Source organism: Dromaius novaehollandiae, chromosome 4, assembly GCF_036370855.1.
Source record: "Dromaius novaehollandiae isolate bDroNov1 chromosome 4, bDroNov1.hap1, whole genome shotgun sequence".
NCBI classification, from domain to species: Eukaryota; Metazoa; Chordata; class Aves; order Casuariiformes; family Dromaiidae; genus Dromaius; species Dromaius novaehollandiae.
The window spans coordinates 11825184-11849887 of NC_088101.1; the positions used below are offsets into that span (position 1 = coordinate 11825184).

Here is a 24704-nt window from a genome sequence, read left to right on the forward strand (position 1 = left end):
CAGCAGCAAGACAATCCATGCCTGGCCTCCTCCAGTCATGCTGCTTTCTAATTACCTCCTTTCCTGACATGCTCTTTTTCCCTTTAGATGTATATTAGGAAAGGTAAATCAAGAACTGTACTTCCTCATTTAGGACTTTATGGAAAACCCATTGCAATCTCTGGAGGACGGTAGCAGAAGTCTTTCCAGCAGAAAGTATCCAGTATTAGACAGCTAGTGTTTTCCCTGGGTTTCTGAAAGCTGTGAAGAGAGCTTTTGATTTTTATAGGAGTTGTGCTGTGAAACTGGTGGGATGAAGCCCTAAACTCAGAAAAAGAACTATTGAAAGTCATAGAAGAGGAAAAAATGTGTGTGTTTGTGTGTGTGTGTGCGTGCATGTGTGTGTGTCTGAATTAAGGAGAAAACAGAGCACCATGGGACTGATCTCTACCCTGCTGGCTCTGGCCTCTCTCCATGTTACATACCTCCTCACCCAGTTCTTACTCAGACTTCCTTCTCTATCGTAAATGGCTGTTTTTGCCAGCCAAAGTTGAGTAAAAACTTCATGAATTGACCCGTTATAGCCTGTATTTCCTAGAGAACAAACCCCATTCATAGAAATAAAGTGTAAAACAGTAACCTTACCAAAACCTTAGAGCTTAAAGTGAAATTTATCCCTGTTCAGAAAGAGCAGCCTGCCAGTATCAATCTTGTAAGACCTCAAAGTTAAACAGGAGTCCAGTGAAAGCAAGGCTAATTCTGCCTCTTTGCATAGGCAGGGCTTCTTCCATACAAATGCAGTCGATGTCAGGCCTGTTCTCAGACCACTGTCGTGTTTCAAAGCCCGATGAAGTCTGTGGAAAGGCTCCCATTGACTACAGTGGACTTTGTGTTAAGTGTTATCTTAGGAACCATACTCCAGTTCGAAGAGCACTGAGATGTTGCCGTTTGGCAGTGAGAATTGGAGAGTGTTTGTTTTCTACCTCTGGTGACAGGAAAATAAAGTGCAAATTCCACATGTATCTCTAGGGCAGAGAAGGGCTGGAGATGGCTCTCCATAGTCTCCCAGTAAATGCAGGTCATGTTGCACTAAGCAATATTCCTGCAGAAAGGACTGTCTGTATTTCAGGGAGCAATGAGTATAAATAAATGGGACAGAAAACAAATTGGAGAAAAGGAGTATTTCTAGTATTGACATCTAAGAATAAGTGTGTTGACCTTGCTGATCAAAAACACAATTACTAAGTCTTCTATGATTTTTTTCTATCTCTCTTTCTACAGCTCTTATGACTGTCTTCTCGACGACCCTTTTGAACATGATTGGCCTAAGCTTCCTGAACTGCCAGGCATCAACTATTCCATGGATGAACAGTGCCGCTTTGATTTTGGTGTTGGCTATAAAATGTGCACAGCGGTATGTCCAAGGCAGTCATTACAAAGACAGACGTTCATTCAGCATTTGGCCTTATTTAATAACTGCAATATATGCATTTTTCTCATAGCTGACAAACACTTAATAGAGTAGTTTAAATAGTCATGTAGAGAGGAGATTTGTGGATGAAACCTAGTAATTTCAGTCACGTTTAATGGTCAGGTAGACAGCAGCATAACCCACATGATACAGACTTTTGGCAGCAAACCTGTGATCCCAAGACAGAGGGGAAAAAACTTATTTTCCTCCCATTTTTGGGTGTCTCCTCCTTTCGTCTTCTCACCAGCCTAGGACCAAGAGATGCAAGGAATGAGCACTGCCATTTTCTTTCTGAGGATGCTTTACTTATTGGTAGCCCTGTGTGAGAGATTAATTCAGAGTGGTTCAAATCCTTATCTGAAAAGTATCGATAATCTAATGTTGAGTTTCACTCATAAATATCCTGCCTTTCAGTTCCGAACCTTTGACCCATGCAAGCAATTGTGGTGTAGCCATCCAGATAACCCGTATTTCTGTAAGACTAAGAAAGGGCCTCCACTTGATGGGACAGAGTGTGCCCCTGGAAAAGTGAGTATTGTGTTTTCGGTATGTTTTTGTTTAAAAAAATCAGTTGCAGGGTTTCTCTACTTCAGTTAGGTTGAGGGGCACATAGGAAATCGGGGAATTGCCCAGCACCTCTTAGGTGGAGCCCAGCCCATTGAAACCCCAGTTGAGATGTAAGTCTCTCTCAGCCTCTTCTGTGGCCTTTTTGTTACCGTTTTTGGATTCTTGTCTCATCTGCAAAGTGCCCATAAAGTGTCAGGAATCCACCCTAGCAGATAATGCCGTTACTGTAGGGTAGGAGTACTTAGTCCGAAACTCTTCTTAGTGCTTGTGGTCCAGACATCCCATGGCTAAATGTTTATGGAGGCTTGGGATTAGCTCTCTATTTTTCCCTTTTAATATTCCCATTAGTGGGTGTCCTGCTCTTAATCCATTTTTAATTATAAAATTATACTCCAATAAATGTTTGTTTTAGCAAATTCCGTATATTCTGAGATACAAGAGAGCCACTTATACCATCTGAATATGCCCTAGCCAGCAGCAAAAAACACCCTGCCCAGTGACTAGCCCTCTGTTTTACCTATTTGAATGAGTATGATATTTGGCCAGTATAAGCAGAAAAAGAAAAAAAATACTAAGCCTCAGCAAGAACTGTATCCTATGATACAATATTTAGAACATTAAAATTCCTTTAAAAAGATGGTAGAGACTAAGACTCAAATGAAACAAAGAATTATTTAAATGAGTTGAAAGAAGGGCAGAACATGCTGAGCTTCATCTGTCTGCCTATGGCAGGAAACAGGCTCAGGTTCAGCAGTGCTGCTTACTGTGGAGCAGACTGCGGTCAAGAGGGGAGGTCAGCTACTTGCATGGCCCAGAGTGCAAAGAGCCTTGACTCTTATGGCCCCAGGAAAGTCTGAGGGCTGATCTGTTTCCAATCTCTTCTCTGAGATGTCCCTTCTTAGCCCCATGAGTTCACATCTGTGTGCTTTTAATTTTATTGTGATTATACATCTGCTTTGGTTTTGTTTCTGTTGTTGTCTGTTTTCCTTGCCCGGTTTCCCTCAGTGGTGCTATAAAGGCCACTGCATGTGGAAGAACGCTAACCAGCTGAAACAGGATGGCAACTGGGGACCCTGGACAAAATTTGGCTCCTGCTCACGATCCTGTGGAACTGGAGTTCGCTTCCGAACACGCCAGTGCAACAATCCAATGTAGGTCTCCTAGCTAAGTGATAGTTCCAGTTGGCTAGGAATCTTACAGGTGTGAGTTTAAATGACATTTACACATTGGGACAGATTCTGCTAAAAATTCCGTTCTGTTCAAGCCTCCTTAAAACATGTTTTTTTGCAGAAAGCCAGGATCATTTTTGGAGAATTCAAGAACTTTGAGAGAAAAGCCTGTGGAAAATCATCCCATGACATACTTGTGTAAAACAATGAAGGGAACATAGTGTGCAAGTTCACCGAACTGCAGGGTAGACTATTAGATAACTGCTAATCGTAAATCAATTATTGGCACCATATATGTGCACATGTATGGCTTCTGCATTCAAGTATGTGCCTTTGGGATGTATGGGCAAGCACAGAGGTTACATTGCAAATGCATGCCTGTGCAGTATAACTGCTTTGTTTCCATTTCTGTGAGTTCTCACCCCTTTTTCGCAAACTTGTTCCTTAAAATTAAGGCTAAATTTCACTTAAGACAGAAGAAAAATCCCCAGTCCTAATGTCCAGAGGGTTTTAGAATCTCTTAAATGTTTTCTCCTCATAGGCCAATTAATGGAGGTGAAGATTGTGCTGGGGTCAATTTTGAGTTTCAACTTTGCAATACAGAAGAGTGTCCAAAGCACTTTGAGGACTTCAGAGCACAGCAGTGTCAGCAGCGCAATTCTCACTTTGAGTATCAGAACAGCAAACACCACTGGCTGCCATACGAACACCCTGACTGTGAGTTCACTTATTTGCCTTTATTACAGGTTTATCTTGGAATATCCCAGAGCTTGTGGCATCTTGTTCCGTCAGTCGTGCAGAAGGCAGAAATAATCGATGTGCAAAGAAGTGTAGGTGAGACTAAAGAGCAGGAAAAAGGATGGCCCCATAAATAAAGGGCAGATGCCCTGTGAGAGAGCTGTAATTTCCCCAGTCCAGCCCATCTGGCTTCTCCTAACTTTCATCCTATTCTTAGTGAGAACATGATCCAACAAGATGCTTCAGGCTTTCAGCTCCTGCTGAGAGTGCTCATAGCTTTTAACCTGCTGCATTGTCACTCTGGCTCTCTACTGCTGGGCAAAGTGTGCAAAGCTGCCTCTCAAGCCCTGAAGGACCTCTTCCTGCCCTCTCTCCCGTACAGCTGTTTGTCTACAAGAGTGCAAAGTGTTAATGTTTGATCACAGATGCTGGTAGTAACTTCCACTGAAATATTTTCCCACTCCTTATAGATACGTCTGTCTCAGCCTGATTCTGTCAGTCTTTACTATTAATCTAGTTACTTCCAGTGCACATGGACAGCTTTCAGTACAAAGACAGATTCTTAGCTTACTGAAAGGGGCTGCAGAGGCTTTGAGTTGCTGGCATTTTGTCCTGAGTTAGGTATGCTCCTGTCTCCTGAGATACCCTTTATATTCATGGCTAGGGAGTTAGATTAAGTCATTGACTAGGAAATGTGTGTTCAGCTGGCATTTTCCAAACAGGCTAAGAAAGCTAGATATCCAGATCCTCTCAGCACTTCATGTGGCTTTAGCACCATCTTCTCACAGACTCATTTTGAAAACCCAGCTGTGATTATTCTGCCACCCTGTGATTTCCTAAACTCAGCCTGGTTCCCAATAGGACTGAGATGAAAGCTACTTTCAGAATAGTTGGGAACCCAGTGCTAAGACCCTCTGAAGAAGGGCCCTGATTTCACAGCTGTCTATTTAAAGTTCTTTATATTTCTGTTATATTCTCTTTATTCCTTCAGTGGAATATTTTTCTGAAGCTCATCTGGTTTGCTCTTAACTTACGCAGTTATACTTCTGTTTCCTTAATGCACAGCTAATAAGAGATGTCACCTGTACTGCCAATCCAAAGAAACAGGAGATGTTGCTTATATGAAACAGCTGGCACATGATGGGACTCGCTGTTCCTACAAAGATCCATACAGCATTTGTGTTCGTGGAGAATGTGTGGTGAGTGACAGTTTCCCAAGGTCTTCATTGAGTTTGAACTGTGCTGTATTCCTTAATGAATCAATGAAAAGAACTCGGTAAATAATGCAGAGAAAGACTTGGAAGACATTTTCAAAATAAATATTTGTAGTGTCGTATTCCTCATAATTACTTGAAATGTACATTAAATTAAAGCACTGGTACAGATCTATTCCATGGAAATACTGCACTTTTCTTAAACTAGTAGCTTCATTTGCTTTTTTTTTTCACTTATTTTCTTCTGTGAAAAGAATTGTGTCCGTTATTCTGTTGTCTGTCTCATCATCTTTTTTTTAGTCTTGAAGTACATTGAATATAATGCAAGAATTTTTCATGCTGAAACCATTATCCAGCAGCAGAATTTCAAATAATTTGTGTTTAAATTAAGTACATCAGTGTTATGCATTCACTTTGAGATGGCTTTCCACCATAAAGCTACAGTAGGTGACAAAGCCCTCTCTCTTTTTGCTCTTCCTTCTGCAGAAAGTGGGTTGTGACAAGGAGATTGGTTCCAATAAGGTTGAAGATAAATGTGGTGTCTGTGGTGGAGATAACTCTCATTGCCGAACTGTAAAGGGAACCTTTACCCGGACTCCCAAAAAGCTTGGTAGGAATAGCATTTTCATGCATCTGGATATCGTCTCTGTTGTCTCTGGTGTTTCTGTCCTATCTGTTGCTTTTGCATTCTGGTCAGAAATACAACCTATTTTAGGGTATTGAAACCAAAGTTGCAAGATTATGTGCAAAAATAGTTTAGTTCTTGATAAAGAAATTACATCGTTTAATAACACCGTAATATTTCTGTCTTTTAAAGGACCTATCAGAAGAAAGCTTGATAAGTCTAGTGTATCCAGAAATACTCACTATGCAGAGCATGTTTAGTTGTTCTTTGTACCTGCTGAAGCCTAGTCAGACAATATCTGTGGTCATGGGGATACACCAACTTATGCTAAACAAAAACAGCCTGTTCTTCTAACAGGGAAATGCAGAAGAAATTGAGGTACTTCACCTGACACTAAGTGTAGCACCCATTTATCTATAGCCTATCCTCTATAGGAGGACTAGAGGAAGCACTTCAGAGTTTAAGCTTTTCACAAGTTTCTCTCATAAATCTAAACTCATGAAAGATTTGTGAAGTGGAAGTCTGAATTTCTGTGCATATAAACACTTGGATGCTCATGTCATATTGGTCTTGTACAATGCTTATTCCCAAATTACAGCTCTTTAGTCAAATAAGAAATGAAAAAATAAATTCAGCTTCATTCTGAACCAAATACAAAAATGTTTTGGTAGGAGTCCTCATTTCTCATATATTTGAAGCTGTGTGACTGACATCAAATGGAACGTATGATAGCATCCTGTTAGCTCGAAAACAAGAATGACATGATTAACATTTTCAGACTGCTCTGGAGTATTTTACAACATATTTTGTGTTAAAAATAATTTAAGAACTCCTTGGACTTCTTCAGCAATTTCTGCTTAGTCAGTTATTTGTTGAGCTGGGACAGCATTATCTTGTATATTCTGCTGAATACATTTTACATTTTAAGGCTTTGCTACATTGCTTGTTATTTCAATCCAGGGAAGCTACGCAGGGATATGCATCTCCTCTATGTTGGAGAACACTGCTATTCTGGCAGTATCTGTTCTGTAGCACAAAGTGTTCTAAGACAGAGCAGGGAAAGGCTTAGCACCAGGTGTAGTGAATCTCTGTCTTAGCAGTTTAAATGCTGGTAATTGCTGCTGTGAAGCAAGATTAACTGTAATATTAATTGAATTTGGACAGTAAGTGAGCAGACAAACTAAACTTAGACAAAAATAAATTGATGTGTGAATGGAAATAAAATACATAAAAGATTCTGCTGAAAATGCTTATTAATTGCTGCAAACCAACTAGAAAATTTTACTGCTTCTAATTATCAGAGGTAGTAGAGAAAGAACTGTTAAAAATTGTAGGCCTTATAAAATGCTTATGAAACACACAACAGCAAAAATTGTTGTTTACATCACCTTTCAGAAGGGGATGGTTCCACTGAGGATGATGTGTTGAGTAGGGAATAATGCAGCAGTCACTCAAACCTTGCATTTAATGGACTTAAGACATCAACGTGAGCCTTATATATAGCCGTGCGTATTTCCGGAGCAGGCAGTTACTGTGCTTTTCTGACGTAAAACTGTAATCAGCAGAAATAAGTGCTCAGTCTCCTAAGAGTGTTTCTGATCTTTTCCCTAAAAAATCATTATAATTTTGAGGGCAGAGAGAATGTCCATGTAACAACTTTGGACCCAGTCCAATAAGAGCTTTTTCTAATGAGTTTAGTTTCTGTTTCTTAATTTCTGGGAAGTTAAGAGGGAAAAAACAGAGGCCAACAGAGGGCAAAATATACTACTGACCACATCGTGTTCTGCCTCGACACTTTTGCATATGGGCCACTGAGGACTACTGTGTTGCCTTATGGGGCAACAGTGTTCAGACTCACGTTTGCACAGTATTCTCAGTGTCGGAAAGAATGACAATTCAGAGAGACAGGCAGTGCTAGGAGATAGTTCAGGGAAGACTGCTGTTCATCAGCCACTTATTTCCAAATGATCTGTGTTTATGAAATGTTAAATTGTTTTGCAGTAACTTTGGCAATCTAGTCATTAAAAAGACTAATTGACCTCTTCCAACAGGGAAACATTTAAGCAAGAGGTGCCAAAAAGAATTCAAGTTTCTGGAAAATGAAATCTGCAAGTATCCAACTTAAAATCACCTACCTACTGGTCTAACTTTCATTGACTATTAAAATTTGCTAGATGTTTCTAATACTACTTTAAATGTATTTGAACACATAATGTAACTTATACATCATATTTGTAAAGCACATCTGGCTCAAAATTTAGTCAATGAAATAACAAGACTTTTCTCCCATAACACTAATTACAGATGTTCTATTTAAGGGAAGACAAGAGGAGCATTTACATTGCCCAAAGGAGCTCGCAATATTTCCCTTTCTGAAACAAAGGAGTCTAAAAATATTCTGGGTAAGTTTCAAGTGCTTGCAGAAAGAGAGGCATCCATGGCAACTCGAGAGTTCTTGCTGCAGTTCTCATCTCCACCTAGTCATTGACAGATAACACCAAACCAGGCAAAAGCTTTATGTTTCGTATGCTTGACAGATGGTCAATACAAAGATTGGCAAATGCTGCTTGTGCAGCCACACATCAGCCAGAAACATGATTTTACATATTCAGAGCTCTTAATTTCTTCATTTAAATTTTCCAAGGAGCTGCAGTTTGCCAGATACAGGATACACTATACATGCACTGGTTAGCCCCAGAATCTCCAGGATGAAACAGAATTAGTTATATGCTATGTCATGTGTTTGCAATGTACAGACCCTTCAAATTTTATCACATTTATACTGCTTCTATAGCAGGACTGGATTACATAGATTTCACTTAGAAAGATTACGTAGTAGAGTGCAAAACAAATTTACTCATATGAACTACTCTTTAAAAGTAGATCCAAGGCGATTTATCTTTAATATGCACGCATGAAAGGAAAAAATATAGAAATATGAAAATACCATAGACTTTTACAGTTTTATATCCTTACATGCAGTTAACATAATTCACTTCTGTGCTCATGAAGCTCTTATTTAAAACGTGATTTAAAAGCACCTGTTGACAGGTCCTCGATGCGGGGAGGGTAGGGTGGGGGAGTGTTAGTCTTCCTAATGACGGTACTACTTACTTACTTCTACACGCATTGCTTGTGGTTCGGACTGTTAAATAATTAAAATATAAAATAAAAATTGTTTCCTTTTGGAACAGCTTTTTACTCTGAGCTGTAGGGAGTTGAATTCAGCCTTTTCATTTCAGCAGTAATGATTTAACTGATGCATTTTACATTCACAGGTATAGATAGGTTGGGTTAACTTCCATGTAGACAAGCCCTTCATGAACTGTAGCAGTAATTTACTCTGTACTACATCTGCCTTTTTCCAGAGTTTGTAATGTTTCAGAAGTAAGCAGACACATGCAAGACATTAACATCTAACAGTACAGTAAGTAAACTCAAATCTAACAGCCTGGCTGATGGGTACTGTGGAAAAATTATCAGGAAGATGGTTTTTTTCACTCCCATTTATGCTGAGAAACATAGGAAACATATACATATCTTTTGCCTGAGTTGTTAATTGATATGGCCTATAACAGTGTAGTCAGTCAAGTGACAAATAGATTTGTAACAGGTTTCTCTTTTCTCCCTGAAAGAGAAAAAAACAAAAGGAAGTTCTGTCAAGTATGTTACAAAACTATTTGAGCGGTTTCTTTCTGACACTGCTTCTCAGCTGATGGATGCCCTCTTCTGCAAGTAGGAGCTGGATAATGTAGTACGCTACTAACCATAGCTATTACTTTTTCTTTCCTTCTCTGCTTTCTCCATTGACTACTACACATGCCAAAGGGTACCTTAAGATGTTTGATATCCCTCCTGGTGCTCGACATGTGTTTATCCAAGAAGACGAGGCTTCTCCTCACTTTCTTGGTAAGTGTTTCTCTCCTCAGGTTTGTCCTAGAAGCATGATGGAAAGCACAGGACATTCATGCAGGAGAACCTGAGAAATGAGATAACCAAATTAATGTACCTAGTGTATAATTTATGCATTTAGAATTGCATGTTAAGGACTGAGTCCTACAGCATAAGCTTAACAATCAAATACCTACTTCTCATCTGAATTCTTTAAAATTTTAAACTGACCCCAATTTGCATGTTTCCTGAAAAAAAGGATTGCGATCACTCATATTTAAACTGGCACTGCCAGGGTAAAAACTATATCTACTATTATTGTGAATCCAATTCCATATCTTTACCTTTTCCTATCTGCTGTAGATTGTGAGCAACAACTTTTTTATTGGAAAGAAGCATTGGGGAACTTGTGATATATTTTACAGAGTATTTCATTTGGGATTTTTTTTATGTAGGGCAACTCATATTATTGTCAGTCAGTTTGTATCTTTCTACTTACCACTTCGAAATGCTTAAGGGATATTTTAGCTCATACCAGAGGGATGATATTTTTCATGGATTTCAACAGGCTTTTAATCAACTCCTTATGTGCCACTGCAGCATCTGAGATCTGTAAACTCTTCAGGCAGGCTTAAATTAGTTATTTGAGAAAGTGGGAATAGACAAAAAAAAGAAAGAAAAAAATGGCCTCAACTGTGATAATGTCAAGAGAGACACTCTTGGCTTTGAGGTACAAGAGCTTCATTTGGACCAAGCATAGCCTGATAGTAACTTTCAGAGCAGCACCATTTGCCTTGGCAGCAAGTAGCTTCATCGAGCTACTAACTAGGTACTGCAGACCTCTTGCATTGTGATTACTATAATCATAGGCAGTTGCGAGATTTCCATATAGTTCTCTATCATGTTTTATTGTGCATTGGAAAAAGTTGTGTAAGAAAGGATGAGAGTCCATCTTTCAGGTTTCTAATATATTGGCTTGTAAACAGAGCGTAATAATAATCTCCACAGTACATGACTTTCAAGGTGTGTTGCAGGAACCGAAAGATAAGTAGTTCCTCAGGTGTTCAAATGCCTCAGCTCTTTGCTTACTCATTTTAGAATCAGATACATGCATATATACAGAAAAGAAAATGAAACGTGATGAAAAACTGTTATTTTCATAATCTGAGGATTATTAGAAATGTACTTCTAGGTCGATGAGGCCCCTGTTATGCTAATAGGCATTCCCAATAATACTGGTTTTGGTCTTAAGCAAATCAGGAAGATGGGTGATTCTGAAGATTTGACTGAGTTTCTTTCTATTACCTGTGCTTCTTGGGAATTCAGCTAATGTGGGAAATGTGCACGTTACACGCAAAGAGGTACTTAAATCCATCTCTGTCTCTGTTTCTGTATCTAATTCATATGCATAAGGAGGTACAAAATTGAATCAAGTATTTGAATGCATCTGTTACCAGGCTGGAATGTGGTGGCTACGTGAGATGGCCTGGGAAGGCCTATCTCCAAGCCAATGCATCTACAGCACTTGCCGGTATTTTTTTGCAAAAGTCTGTCTATAATAACTTCTGTCACATTTCACGTAAGCCACCATGATTGCAGATGATGTGATGGGAGGCACGACAGCCACTATTTTCACTCCTTTTAGCAATTAAGAACCAGGCTACAGGACATTATATTCTGAATGGAAAAGGGGAGGAAGCCAGATCACGATCTTTCATCGACCTGGGCGTGGAGTGGGAATACAGCATAGAAGATGACATAGAAACTCTCCACACTGATGGACCTTTGCATGATGCAGTGGTTGTGCTGGTAGGTTATATGCCAAGCAGTGGGAAGATAGTGTTTTTGTCTTCTATAAAAGTGCATGGCCAGTGCGAAGCTTGTGCTGAGGTAAAACATTGCTGCGTAATGTCTCTCTGAAAGATGTGTGCAGAGGAGATAGCCCACAGGCTGAGGCTCTTTTCTCACTCTCTATTAAAGGAAAATGCTTTTGAGAACATCCCTACTGCCATGTTTAATGGCCAAGGCAATAGTGTTTCCACACTACCTTTCCTCGTAAACTGCTGCCCGTTCATGCAGCAGTAATGTGTCAATCACAAGCCCAATACGATGATGTCTGACATCACTGGGACACCTTCAATGGACCAAAAGTGACTTTGGATCAGGCTCCATGTCAAGCCATGTTTGACACCAACCCTGCCCAGCCAAGTGTATTACTCGGCCACACCATCCTTCCATCCTAGATGATGGTGTCCACTTTGGCCAGGTCAGAATCCTATTCTAGTAAGGTGTCTGATTTTACACAGCTGCATATATCTCTGTGTTGATCTTAATATTCTTAGTTCTAATGGTGAAGATGAAGATCAATTTTTTTTCAGTTAGTTAACTAACAGTTCCCACATTTTCCCAAGAACCAGGCCTTGGTTTGTTTACTCTGCAAAGGAATAAATAATAGCTTTGGTGCTGTACCACTGTTTACATTTCATTATTAATAGATCATTCCTCGGGAGAACGACACAAGATCTAGTCTGACTTACAAATACATCATTCACGAGGATTCAGTACCAACTATCAACAGCAACAACGTCCTACAGGAAGAAATAGATACTTTTGAGTGGGCGTTGAAGAGTTGGTCCCAGTGCTCCAAACCCTGTGGTGGAGGTAAACAGATCATGCAACAACTTCTAGTGATGAATGGCAAATTATCAAAAGTAGAAAAGTAAAAGTTAGGGGAAATTAATGCTTTAGAAGTCTTGGGCTTCCTTTTATAAAGTAGGTTGTTATTTTGTGTGCCCAAGCTTAAAATATCTAAGTGTCTCATTATTCAAAAGTATTGCACTTCCACCCTAGGAAGGAGAATTCCTTTTTAGGTGTCTAAATTCAGCAGCCAAACCCAATTTGGAAGTATAGACTCACATGTTTATGCCACTGAGAGTTTACCTGTGGTATGTATATTACACAGAGAATGGGGAATGTAAATGTCAGACTAACTTTAACTCTTACATACAGCAGTGGAGTAGGTGATGTGTTCTGGTAGTGACAATACTAAAATGAGACTTGGCATGTGGGTTCATTCCCAGGTTAGCCAGTGACATGTTGCTTGATGTTAAGGAAGTAATTTCTCCTCTCTCTGTGCCATGATTGTGTTTGCGATGCAGAAGTTAGACTACAGGATCCTAACAGTCCCTTCCGGCCTTAAAAACCTATCACAATGCCATATTTTTAAACAGCATCCACAATTTAGAGCACTTTGCCATCATGTTGTGCCTGACAATTGAACAAACTGTGAGCATGTTTAAATATCATATAAATACCTTTCATAAAACCATAAAATAGTCCATAAAACTTGTATTTAAACAAAAAATTCTAAGAACAGCAGCATTTTTCCACTGATTTTTCTGAAATATTTTCCAGGATTCCAATATACCAAATACGGGTGCCGCAGGAAAAGTGATAACAAAATGGTTCATCGCAGCTTCTGTGAAGCCAGCAAAAAGCCAAAGCCCATTCGTAGAATGTGCAATCTTCAAGAATGTACACAGCCTCTGTAAGTGTGTTTCACATAAAAGTATAAATGATTGCTACTTGTGGTAGGTGTGGAAGTTAAACCAAGCCAGGTTTGGTGGCATCCAGATAGGTTTCTAGAGTGGAATCCCTGTGTTATGCATGTTTTTAACTACCTGTATAAGAATGGTTACTTATCTTACTGAGGGATTTCATCACAAAAAAGCTTACACTAAGGCCTGCCAGAGGTAGCAGCATTTTAGATAATAGGTAAGGTTGTGATGGCATATTATTCCTTTTTACTTCCCAGCTGGGTAGCAGATGAGTGGGAATACTGCACAAAAACCTGTGGGAATTCTGGCTACCAGATCCGCACTGTGCGTTGCATTCAACCCCTTCATGATGGTGCAAACCGCTCTGTCCATTTCAAGTACTGTAGTGGAGATCGCCCTGAGAGCCGCAGGCCGTGCAACCGAGTACCATGCCCTGCACAGTGGAAGGCTGGACCCTGGTCTGAGGTGGGCAAGCAGCAGTCAAGTATTTCACATTTCCTTAGCAACGAGTGAGTAACGTACCTTTGCTAACATCTCATGCCTCTGATGTCAGTGATGTGCCTGGGCTGACTCCCCTGGTCAAAGTACTCTAAAGCCTTAAAATCAGCAACAGATAGGGCCTTCCAACTCAAAGGGCTTCTACAGCTCTCCAGACTTTCTAAAAACCAAAACAGAAAATAGTTAACATATGAGATATAAAATCCTGCAAAACAAATGATGAAATTTTGTTTATTTTTCTCCAAATAAAGCTTCCAACTCTTCATTTCCTCGCTTCTGAGGATAGCATAACATTTTTTACCAACTTGGACTGTGGTGGAATCACAGAGTGTTTCCACAAGTGTTAATACTGTTATAATAACAGGAGCAAACAGGTGAACCCTATAGCCAAGGGAAGTAACTTGTGGACACTGAGTTTTTTATGTTTATGTATATTTCCTTTATGTTACACTGTCCAGATCAAGAATCAACTACAGGAAGAATAAGTCGCAAAATTCATAATATGTTCTTGTAATAAATTTAATGTTACAGAAAACAGGAACCAAGGAAAATACCATCCTCCTCCTCCACATATTTGTCCGTAGTGTCAACCTTCACCAAAGCCTGCTTAAAAAACAAACTGCTGGAATGTATAGCCTGACCTGAAAGGCAACCTTGGGCTATTTCAAACACATAACTTTTGCACATTGCTGTGAATGCCGAATGTCCTGAATTGTCTTGTGTCTATTCCATAGTGTTCTGTGACCTGTGGGGAGGGAACCGAGACCCGGCAGATCATATGCCGTGCTGGTGACCAGTGTGATGGAGAAAAGCCAGAATCAGTGAGGGTTTGTAAACTCCCTCCGTGTAATGGTAAGAAAACATCTGAAAATGACTGCAGTAGATGAGGATAGCAATTCTGTCTCAGAGCAGCATGTCTAGTGCTCATCAGGTGCTGGGTAGAGACATTAGATTCCATGTGCTGATGAACGATAAAAATAAACAACCTATATTTAATCATACCTGCAGCTTTAGTTCTACCTGGTAAACTTTCTGCGCTAATGTATACAGGTTTCTGAAACCAGGTAGAGCCTGTGTCTGTGAATAGGTATTGTACATACCAAACTGATACTGTACTTGTATTTTGAAGTTATAACACTGTCAGGTGACAACCACACAACTCCATTCACAGCTTGCATGCTACAAAATATACCCTTCATTAGAGATCTCTCTGCTTTTGTCCAGCTAAATGTGCCCTCTTGTTCAGTCCAGCAAAACTTTTTGTTAGAAGTGAGGGCTGACCCAAGTAGACCCTTCAAACCCAAGATAAGTTGACAAGCCTGGCAATTGAGGGGAAAAAAAAAAAAAAGAGTTGTGGGACATTAATAAGGTTCCTGAGAATCTTATTACATTGTTCTCATAGAACTTTTTCCAACAGATTTTTAATCTTTTTATGACAATAAAGTCTTTCTTCCTTTGGGCCCATGACTCCATTAGTTTTGGGGTTTATTTGTTTTTTAAATTCCTCATGACAGTCCTAACACTCAGACCACTGGTGGAAGATACAGATTCATTGTTCTAAGGGTGCACGGTGTGTTTTCCCAGAGTGAATTTAACTCTGCTTGCTGCAAGTCTGGGAAAGGTATCTTCTTCGCCCGTATTTGTCTTCTGCTGCTGCCAGTGGAAAAACTCGGAGCAGAAAACAATTCTGGGGACAATTACCGTTTTTGAAATGGTTTATCCACTAGGTGGGAGCAAATCACTAGCTGTGACTTTACAAACAGGATTTAAAATTCCCTGTCTGTGGCGGAGTGATTTTTTGCTGGTGATAAAAATATTTCTGAAACTAAACAAATAAGGTTGCAGTCTCTTCAGAGAAAGTTTTGATCTTGTGCTTATATACTTTAAGCATCAGCTGGAATTTTCTTGAATAGCCAGCGTTAAACTCCTGCCTTTCAAAATGAAACATCGCACCATCTTTTTTCTGCTTGTGAGAATACTGTCTCTCTCACAGTGAGCAGTCAGAGGCAAATGCTGCTGACCTATATGACCAAGGATCCACTTATATGGGATCTAGGCAACAGATGGCCTTGTACAGGCCCTCTACAAATGCCAGCCGAATCACATCAGTTAGTACTCTTTGTATTTTTTTTTTTTTAGATGCTTAAAATGCACCCTCTCTTGTATGCCCCAGTGAATGAAGGATTTCTATGGTCACATGTAGATACTGGGGATGCCTAACAGGGTTCTGAAACCCCAGGTATGTTTCCTGAAAAGAGAGGGCATAGTACACATCTCAACAGCTATTACCAAAGGGAAAAAAAAAAAAAAAAAAAAAAAAAAGGGAAAGAAGTAATGGCTGGAGAAGTGCATAGATCTATTTGGCCTTGCCGCAGCACACATACAGCACAACCCAAACTGTGTGAAAATGCTGTGGACTAATAGGGCATAGCCAGCTACATCCAGCCAAGTGCTGCATACCTTTGACAAAACCACATGGGTCCCCATGGGTTCTGCTCTTCAGCCGTTCAAACACTTGACTCTTCTCTTTGAGCACAAACCTCTCTGCTCTCTTCAGGGATTTGGGCCATAACTTTCACCAAGTGCTGGGATTTTCAACCTTTGCCCTAAGTAGTTGACAGTGTTCTTTCAGGCCAAATAGTCTCTCTCTTTCACCACAGTTGTGGTTTCTACAGCCTTCTATATGTTTTGGGGGCGTATAACTAAAATATAGATAGTAATCTGTAGTATTTATATACATGAACTCTTAATGTGTGGTGATGTGTGGTATTTCTTTATTTTTAAATCTGTATAGCCTTAAATACTATTTTGATTTTTAGGGCATTGGACTTAGCAAAACATTAGTCTGTATCAGGTGCTTTCGGCTGAATTATTTATTACATAAACACAAGATTGCTGAGAGTTCAATCTTGGTGAAGTTGTCGTGAACATTTGCCACAGTCACTGTGATTTCTTTTGTGCTATAAAGGTACATTTGCATTTCTCTTCTGTTTCACAATCATCTGTCTGCATATGGGCATAAGAGCCACCAGCTTCTGCACCATGTGCCTTAGTGGAGCTGAGTCTTGTAGTGTGGAAAAGTGAGGGCACCTTCCATAGATATTTCACTTAAATTTTGTAGATATCTGTAACCGGAAGAAAAAGGGGGAGGGGGGCGGGGGGGCGCCGCAGAATCTTATCTTTCAGGCCCATAGCAATAATATAAGCTGCAGTCAAGTTTCTGTAGCTGTGGAGATATTACCATCAAATTTCTGTTTTTATCTGTCCCAGATGAGAAGAATGGATTTTGTGGTACTTAGACAGATTGATGGGCTTCACATCAGAACCTGTATAGAATAGATCATTGCAAAGTCTTTATATGAGATATCCCTCCTTTGTAGCACGTGATACAGGATGAAGAAGGATTCACCTGTTGTTTTAAATTTTGTTCCGTAAATACCAACTTTTAGCTCAAAGCAAGATTTTTCAGTGAGATGCTGTCAGCAAGTAATGTAAAGCTATGGTGATACCTTTTATAAGACCTGTGGCAATTCTAAAAGCTAATATGAAAAATTTGGGGTTAGTTTAAAATTATTTTCTAGTAGCTGCATCTTCTAAAGATTCCCTAGGGAGCCGATATGCTTTCTTATGTCTTCTACTCTTAGTTACCGTGAAGCAAGTAACAAATTGTGAGGAGAATTTTTACTATGAACGTCAGCAGAAGGATACAAGCACTTACATACTCAATAGGAAATGGTTGACTAGGTTGTGCAGAATTAACCTAAAAAATAAAAAAAAGGGATTACGTGAGTATTTAGTTCACAGATTGTACTTGCTGAATCTACTGAATGTAGATAAGTACAAAACCAAATCTTTGCACTCTATATTTGGGTCATGAAATCTAAACCATCAGGAACCATTATCAGGAAAATTAACCATGAGAGAACAGGACTGAATAAAGTGCATTTGTCACTGTGAAAAGGCACAATAATTGCTTGGTATTTTCTTTTTTGATTTGTTTGTCACTTTAGGTAATATTATTTACTTTAACTTACATATTGATGTAAATCACAGTGTGTACTTAACAAGATGACTGCCATAATTTTCCAAACCAACTGTTTTCAATTACATGGAAGCCTAATTATGATACTATATATGATGCACTTATAAATATATATATATATGCAAAGATTTGTGTTTCAATATTAGCTGTTCTAGTTTAGAGCAGTTATGAATATAGCCTTTGAATTTCCCATGCTAAATTCCTGCTGAAAATAGTTTTATATTACCTTCATAGGCTACATATATTCCCATGCAAAGCTGCAGATTTAATGCTAGGTTTGTCAAGAACCAATAAACATCTATCCAAAGAAGCACATCAGAATTAGGAGCAAGGAAAATTTTTATGTTACATGCCACAGTCGTATAATTTTCTATTTATAAACAATGACCCACAACCCAATTGATGAAAGTGTGTGTAATTTTACTGAATTCAGTGGAATTGAGCTGATTTACACTGAGGGGTTGGCCTAGAGTTTGTTTTTTAAAATAGGAAAACTTGGTTGCCTGACATACTGTTGACATGTGGTGAGGTAGCATCTGTACACAGGTGAAAAAATATCACAGTACAGAAAGCTAATTTAATTTCAGAGCTTAATAAGTGGTGTTACATGCCATTTGTTGCTCATTAAAATATTGACTACATAATTACTAACCATGAATGCAAGAGTAGGCGTGGAGCAGATCTCAATAGTTTGGGTTAGCTTTTGGCTTTTTACATTATACTTTTTTCATACTTCTATTTAAGTAAAATCTATCAGTACCATTTCAAGTAAAGTGCGATATCTTAGGAAAATTCTGCTAATGGAAACTTCCTTCTGCTGCTCTCTCTCTCCAAAGTGTTTGAATAGTTACTGGAGGAACCAAGCAACTCATTTGTCCCGCTTGCTGGTTTTCTCTCCTGTAAAGTGTTACATGTTTGTACATTCTTGGTCTAATTCTGGCCTCTTCCCAAGGCCTGAGCACCCAGTTTAGGAGATTGAGGAGAGCCACAGATGCACTGTGTTTCTCAGAGTCCCAGTCATGGGGCTGAATCCTGCATGGGAGGGAGACAGGTCCGAGTGATACACAGCACTGGAATGAGTGGTCTGTTTTGAGAGTCCTTGTAGACATCCGTGGGAAGGCAATTACACCTTTCTGCCTCCAGATGCCTTGACTTCAAACTAACAGCATGATGGTATGAATGCAGTGTTGACCCTGCCGTTAGCAGGAGGCCAGACTAGATGACCTCCTGAGGTGCCTTCCAACCTGCACTGTCCTGCTGGATTTTCATGCAGCCAAGGCGCGTGAAATTCTGAACTATGCAGATAAGGAACAGTGTAAATGAGCAGTGGGATGAGTTAGACACAGACAGGAGAGAAGTAAGAAAATATTAGTTCTGATTTTAATCTCCACAGTAGTAGAGTTCATTTTGACTGCTTGAAGCTAATCTCCAGCCTTCAAATGTGCCTCGCCACCGCTCCGCTGAGGCACAAATGGAGGAAAAAATTGACTTTTTTCTATGAAACGAGAGTGAAGTTTTAATTTTAACTCACATTCCCCCACAGAATATCAGGCTACCCAGGAAGCTTGTAATTTGATATGGTTAGTATAACAGATTGCAAGGTTAAGAACCTAAATTCTTGAAAGTGCCACCTACACATGAGTGTTAGAAGCTCTCAGCATTTTTCCCAGTCTTGGTAACAGTAAAACTTAAAACTTTGCTCATGTAACTGGTCATACTCTGAAGGTGAATGGGAGAATGTACCAATGTGCTCTCAACTCAATATACAACATGCCCTAATTTTCTTCTGGCTTCTCATGTTACTGCTCTTCTCTTTGCCAATTTTATCCAGTTGCATTGCCTCTCTGTTTGTGGAACAAATATACGGCAAATGCTCAAAGAAACTTTGACCTTTTTGAGATCTCTAAGACCTCCTTGACATCTTTACGAACCTTTCTCTGCCTGAAAGGTATCCCACATGCTTAACTTGAAGGGATCTTAGGTCTGATTGATGTTTTAGAAGCTTTTCATCAGCTTTCCGGTTATATTTAGGTTGTTGAAGGACTCAGAAATGTATTTTATGCAACTATAACTTCTTATTTTTAAAATATCATTTAAAAGGCATCTTTGAGAGATATTATCTGGGATTTACTTTCTTTAAGGAAAGGTTTACTTTCTTTAAGGAAAGGTTTAATTGTTTTTAATGTTGTTGATAGATGGTGTCCTCAGGCTAGAAGTGAAGGCGATTTTGGATGGGTAGAACTACATCTAGTTTGGCAGTTTGCAAGTCTGGCATATTGCTGTCTGTCACCCTTCACAAACATAACATGCCTTTCCACACCTCTTCTCTTCTGGTGTGCAGAGGAGCCAACACTTTCAAAGTGACTGGTGATTTTATGGTTCCCAACTAGGGCTTTTTCAAAGGAGCTGGGGTGTTCTTTCAGGGAATCAGGCATTTCAGGTCGCATATCCACAGTGGCCCGTCATTTTGAAAATGTAGGCTCAGAACTTTCAGTGCCTGTCTAAGTGCTGTCCAGGCTTTTCTGTGTTCTCCCTAGGTTTAAAATCAGCATTGCGTTTGTTTTGCAGATGAGCCCTGTATGGGAGACAAATCTATCTTCTGTCAAATGGAAGTGCTTGCACGTTACTGTTCCATCCCTGGCTACAACAAGCTGTGCTGTGAGTCCTGCAGCAAACGCAGCAGCACCCTCCCACCGACCTTCCTTACCGAAGCCGCTGAAACTGAAGATGAAGTGATGTTTGATCAAAGCCATCTGCCTAGGGCTTTGGCGATGCCGACATCTTTAGCACCCCACTACGCCGAGTTCCTGCCTGGGAGAAGTTCTCTGGGCAGGCTTCCCTTCGCAGAGGTGGAGGCAGGTACACATGTCTCCCTGTCAAACACTAAGCCCAAGGGCGCTGAGTTTCCGCAACGGAGAGCTCCTCCAGCAAGCAAGACTTCTAGGCTGTTTGCATTGCCTCACCAGCCATCTGCCAACAGCAGCAGTCTCAGTCCTCATAATGCCCAGGCTTTGGCAGCAGCTGTTCCTGTGATGCCAACTAATAACACTGCAGCAGGTGCCCTTTATCCATCGAGAACCTCAAGGAAGAGTGAGAAGCACGTAGACAAGAGATGGTCTTCGAGGTCTTCCACCGTGGAAAGATGAACATGAATGCCACAGGGAAGATAGTAATGGAAAGAAGCTCTGTTTGGCTTTGATTTCTTTACTTCTGGACACTATGGTGCATGCTGCTTTCCACAAGCAGGACACTGCAGACCGTCAACTCACTCTCCTTGTAAATACAAAGAACAAGAAGTGCTGGTTCACTTTCTACTTGATCCTGCCCTCCTCCCACACTTGGTTTTCTGGTTAGTTTCAATGCGTTGGAGGAAAGCACCAAAGAATATTCCTAACAATGAGCAAAAGTTGCTGAGGGCATCAGTCAACCTCTAGTATGGAAAAGTGGCCATGACCCTCAGCACTCACCTCATGATTTTTATTTTTAAACACTCACATGTAGAAATTACCCCACCACAAGAGGTTCCAAACGTTTACACTTTACAGAATACTTTTGCAATGGAACAACTGAATCCATAAGACTTGTTTTGCTAATTTATCTATATAAATGGATATTGTATGAGCAAATTTGCAGCTGTTGTGTAAATACTGTATATTGCAGAAAATCAGTATTATTTTTAAGAGTTTTGTGCTGTCAGACAACTGTTTACCTATGTTACATTTCTGGACAATTGCTAGGTGCCTGCCATTGAGTACTGCCTTATTTACATTCCGTGAGTTGATTTTTAAAGCAGCATTATCATGAAAGGAGGAGTTCCATTTTCATATGAATTACATCTGCTGACACTAGGAAGGGTTTTTAAAATGTCAACGATGTGATGCTTTCTTTTGGAATAGGGAAAAAAAGTGTAAACTTGAAGATATGAGTCTTCTTATTGCCACCTGCCCACTGAAAGTAGGTTTAGAGATTTTAGTGTAAATCCAGTCACAGGTTGGAAAAATGATTACTCGTGCCTGTGAAATGAACAGTGACACCCATAGCCTACACTCAGCAGGCATTGCTTCAGTTCAGAAGTAGGAGTGCCATCCGTTAAGTCTCCTTTTGCATAAGAGGTCTGACGAGTGTAGGAAACCATGTATATACTGTAAGTACTGTAATGTTCACAAAACAAAAATGAGTTATGTCTTCCAGATGATCTGTTTGTTATTTCTGAAGCTGAAAAAGCATCACAGAGGTAGAATAGGCACTAACAAGAAATAGCTGTGGCAAGACTTAAAATAGATTTTTTTTCCTGCTGGAAGCATTGATTTTAAAGGTAAGAGAGATATTTATTTTTCAGCATGGTTCACCTCAAAATCTCCACAACCACAATGCATCTGACTGCAATAATGTACTAGTAATTTATGTCAATAACCATCTTGTTCACAGTCCACCCATTCACACTCTCTCCTGTGTGTTGCTGTAAAGTACTTGTATATAGGATTGAGAACTAAAGATATTTATTAAAAGTTGAATTCTTGATAGTATTTTATGTACTAAATATTTACACTAAGGGCAGTTGACTATTCTTTTTGCCAAGGTAAAATAGAGAGATGTAATAGATACCTGTACATGCTATGGCATATGGATAGAACAGAAATTTAAGCTAATTAAACTACTGTAGAAAAATTGTTGATCTTATTCTTTACAAAAAAGTCTGATGACAATTTTTGATTACAGGCATCTTTAATTTCTATATAGTTTATTAAAGTTTCATGTGCAATTTTTCCTTCCCCATAAAAAAATCCTCGTGATTGACCCATTTAAAAGAACAGTGAATATGTAGCACTAAAATACTACAAAATAGATTAGAACTCCATGGATTAAAATCTAGAAAGAAGCATATGTAATGATTATACAGGCTCACTAGAATTAAATAAGGATGATTTTTTTTGTCAGGAGACTTTTAGTGTAAATGAGAATATAGGTAGATTAATCCTGTTCAGGGGAGTATAGGGTCATGCTGTGCAAGACATCTTGCATTGCGATGTGCGTAATCTAACCCACTGAAGCATTGACTCGACACCTCTAAAGAGCTGCTGCTACCTTTCTGCAAGGCTTTTGAAGGTCAAAGAAATTAGCATTAAATAGATTGTACAGACAATCCCTGAGCCTCAAACAGACAAATAGGGTGTGTTTGTTTCTTTGAATTTCCCCAAAAGTCAAATTCTCTTTCTCTCTGTCTCTGTCTTTTACATATAAACAATATGGGTGTAGATAATCCTTGTACCTTTTCGCTTTCTTTTCTAAGAAGCTAATTTCTCTTTCATTAAAGTGTACACTACTGATACTGTTTGTTGTATTGGGGAGCACGTAGCAATAAAAACTTTAATGTAAGAAGTCTTTCTCTGATTTGATTCATATGGGAGGTTTTTTTTAAGTTTGTTTTTTTGCAGAATGAAGGAAGATTTACGTCCTCAAGCTTTATTGTCATGAAAAAAGTTAATTTGAATTAAGTATTTGATTTTTAAAAATAGAGGTCCTGCCGGTACCATTGGAGAGTGTGGGTTGCAGAGAAGATGAGGGAAAGGAAGGAATCAATTTCCTGTGATCCAAAGTTGGTTGCTGGTATGAGTGTGACTGTCCAGATAGCAGGGCTAACCCGTTTGGTAATATGTAACATTTTGGGCTGTGCTTTTAAAGATCTGGTACCTAGGAATTCTGTGCCAGTCGAACACAAGGGAGGCAGCTGCTCTCCTCTGCTGTATCTGTAAATGGTTTCTGAGCTGGTGAGATTTCAGCTGCCACTGATGTCTTAAAATAAATAAATAAATAAAAGCTCACATGTATTATTTTAGTATTGATGCGCTTCTTAAAATTAGCCTTCTGGTCCATCTGTCTTTAAGCAGTTTTGAGACCATCCATCCACAAGGATGCATCCTTTGAAATAATTGCTGTGTTTCTCATTTGACAAGTAGAGACTTAAAATCTGTAGCTGGTATTTGCCTAATGACAGTAACTTTTCTGTGAGCACTAGATGGTGTGATATAGGGGCAAGTGGGCTACATCATGGGCATGTGTACTCATGGGCAGGTGCACAGACCCACTGACTCACACTAACACTTAGGAAAGCTGGCTCGCAGCCTTAGCGCCCCATGCTCCTGTTTCATTGCTTGAGGTAGGGATGGATCATGTATGTAAATGTGAGATTTTTTTTAAGCAGCAGCCGAAAAGTCGAAAGACAAAATCATGTTGCTATGATTCAGTAGGTGACTTCAAGCTAGCAGTGGTCCTCCAGCAAGTATCCAAGGACACTGAAAGTGCCATCTGGCTGCAAAGTGAACACTTGGGCATCCTAATGTGAGGAGAGTCCCATGGCAAAACTTGTGACAGCATCCTAAATTTCACATGAGGATAAACATTTCACCACAGATTTGCTACGTGGTCATTCAGACCCTTTGCTCGATCAAAGACAACAACCTGGCTTTCATGTAAGTATCTAAGAGCTAAGGTGATCCATGAATGGTCTAATGAGAGCTAATAAAGCTTTGTGCTTCAAAGAAAATACTGTGTTAGCACATGTTCTGTCAACAGTTCAGTCTACCTAATCCATTCCTGTCTTTGTGCCTAAACAATGGGCTGTGGTGCAGTTCCCAGTTTTGCCATTGATTTCCTGCGTGACATTGGGAAAGTTGCCTGTATCCTATTTGCATCTCACCGCTGCTTCTTTCAAATTCCAGCCTTACTGGATAAATTCCACAGCAGAAGTCATCTTTGTTTTGTCCCAAAAGACTGGTGAAGTGTTTTCTACAATTCTGGTTGCCTGTGTTCAAGGAGAATGAATCCAAACTGGAACTTCTAGAGAAAAGCTTACTAATGTGATAACAAAAATGAGAGGCCTTCATCGCAGAGGTGGACACTAGAGAAACTTTGGCGTTTTAACCTAGCAGAACAGAGGCTGAGAGTGTGAGCTA

At 39.6% G+C, this 24704-nt stretch overlaps 1 protein-coding gene across 6 annotated transcripts in view; it reads left to right on the forward strand.

Annotated features, from left to right (window-relative positions):
- ADAMTS3 (ADAM metallopeptidase with thrombospondin type 1 motif 3) overlaps positions 1 to 23130 on the forward strand; it is a 186020-nt gene extending 162890 nt beyond the window's left edge. For 4 of the 6 annotated variants that reach the window (XM_064510417.1, XM_064510418.1, XM_064510419.1 and 1 more), the window contains 15 exons: positions 1261 to 1393; positions 1865 to 1978; positions 3023 to 3168; positions 3728 to 3903; positions 4990 to 5123; positions 5625 to 5748; positions 7815 to 7871; positions 8082 to 8165; positions 9592 to 9672; positions 11300 to 11463; positions 12150 to 12315; positions 13069 to 13201; positions 13469 to 13676; positions 14444 to 14561; positions 20320 to 23130. In XM_064510417.1, the coding sequence (XP_064366487.1) occupies positions 1261 to 1393; positions 1865 to 1978; positions 3023 to 3168; positions 3728 to 3903; positions 4990 to 5123; positions 5625 to 5748; positions 7815 to 7871; positions 8082 to 8165; positions 9592 to 9672; positions 11300 to 11463; positions 12150 to 12315; positions 13069 to 13201; positions 13469 to 13676; positions 14444 to 14561; positions 20320 to 20897 (2416 nt within the window). In that variant the 3' untranslated portion in view covers positions 20898 to 23130. The remainder of the gene's footprint in view (positions 1 to 1260; positions 1394 to 1864; positions 1979 to 3022; positions 3169 to 3727; positions 3904 to 4989; positions 5124 to 5624; positions 5749 to 7814; positions 7872 to 8081; positions 8166 to 9591; positions 9673 to 11299; positions 11464 to 12149; positions 12316 to 13068; positions 13202 to 13468; positions 13677 to 14443; positions 14562 to 20319) is intronic. The other 2 variants (XM_064510422.1, XM_064510421.1) reach the window with 2 other exon arrangements.
- Positions 23131 to 24704: the final 1574 nt, after the last annotated feature.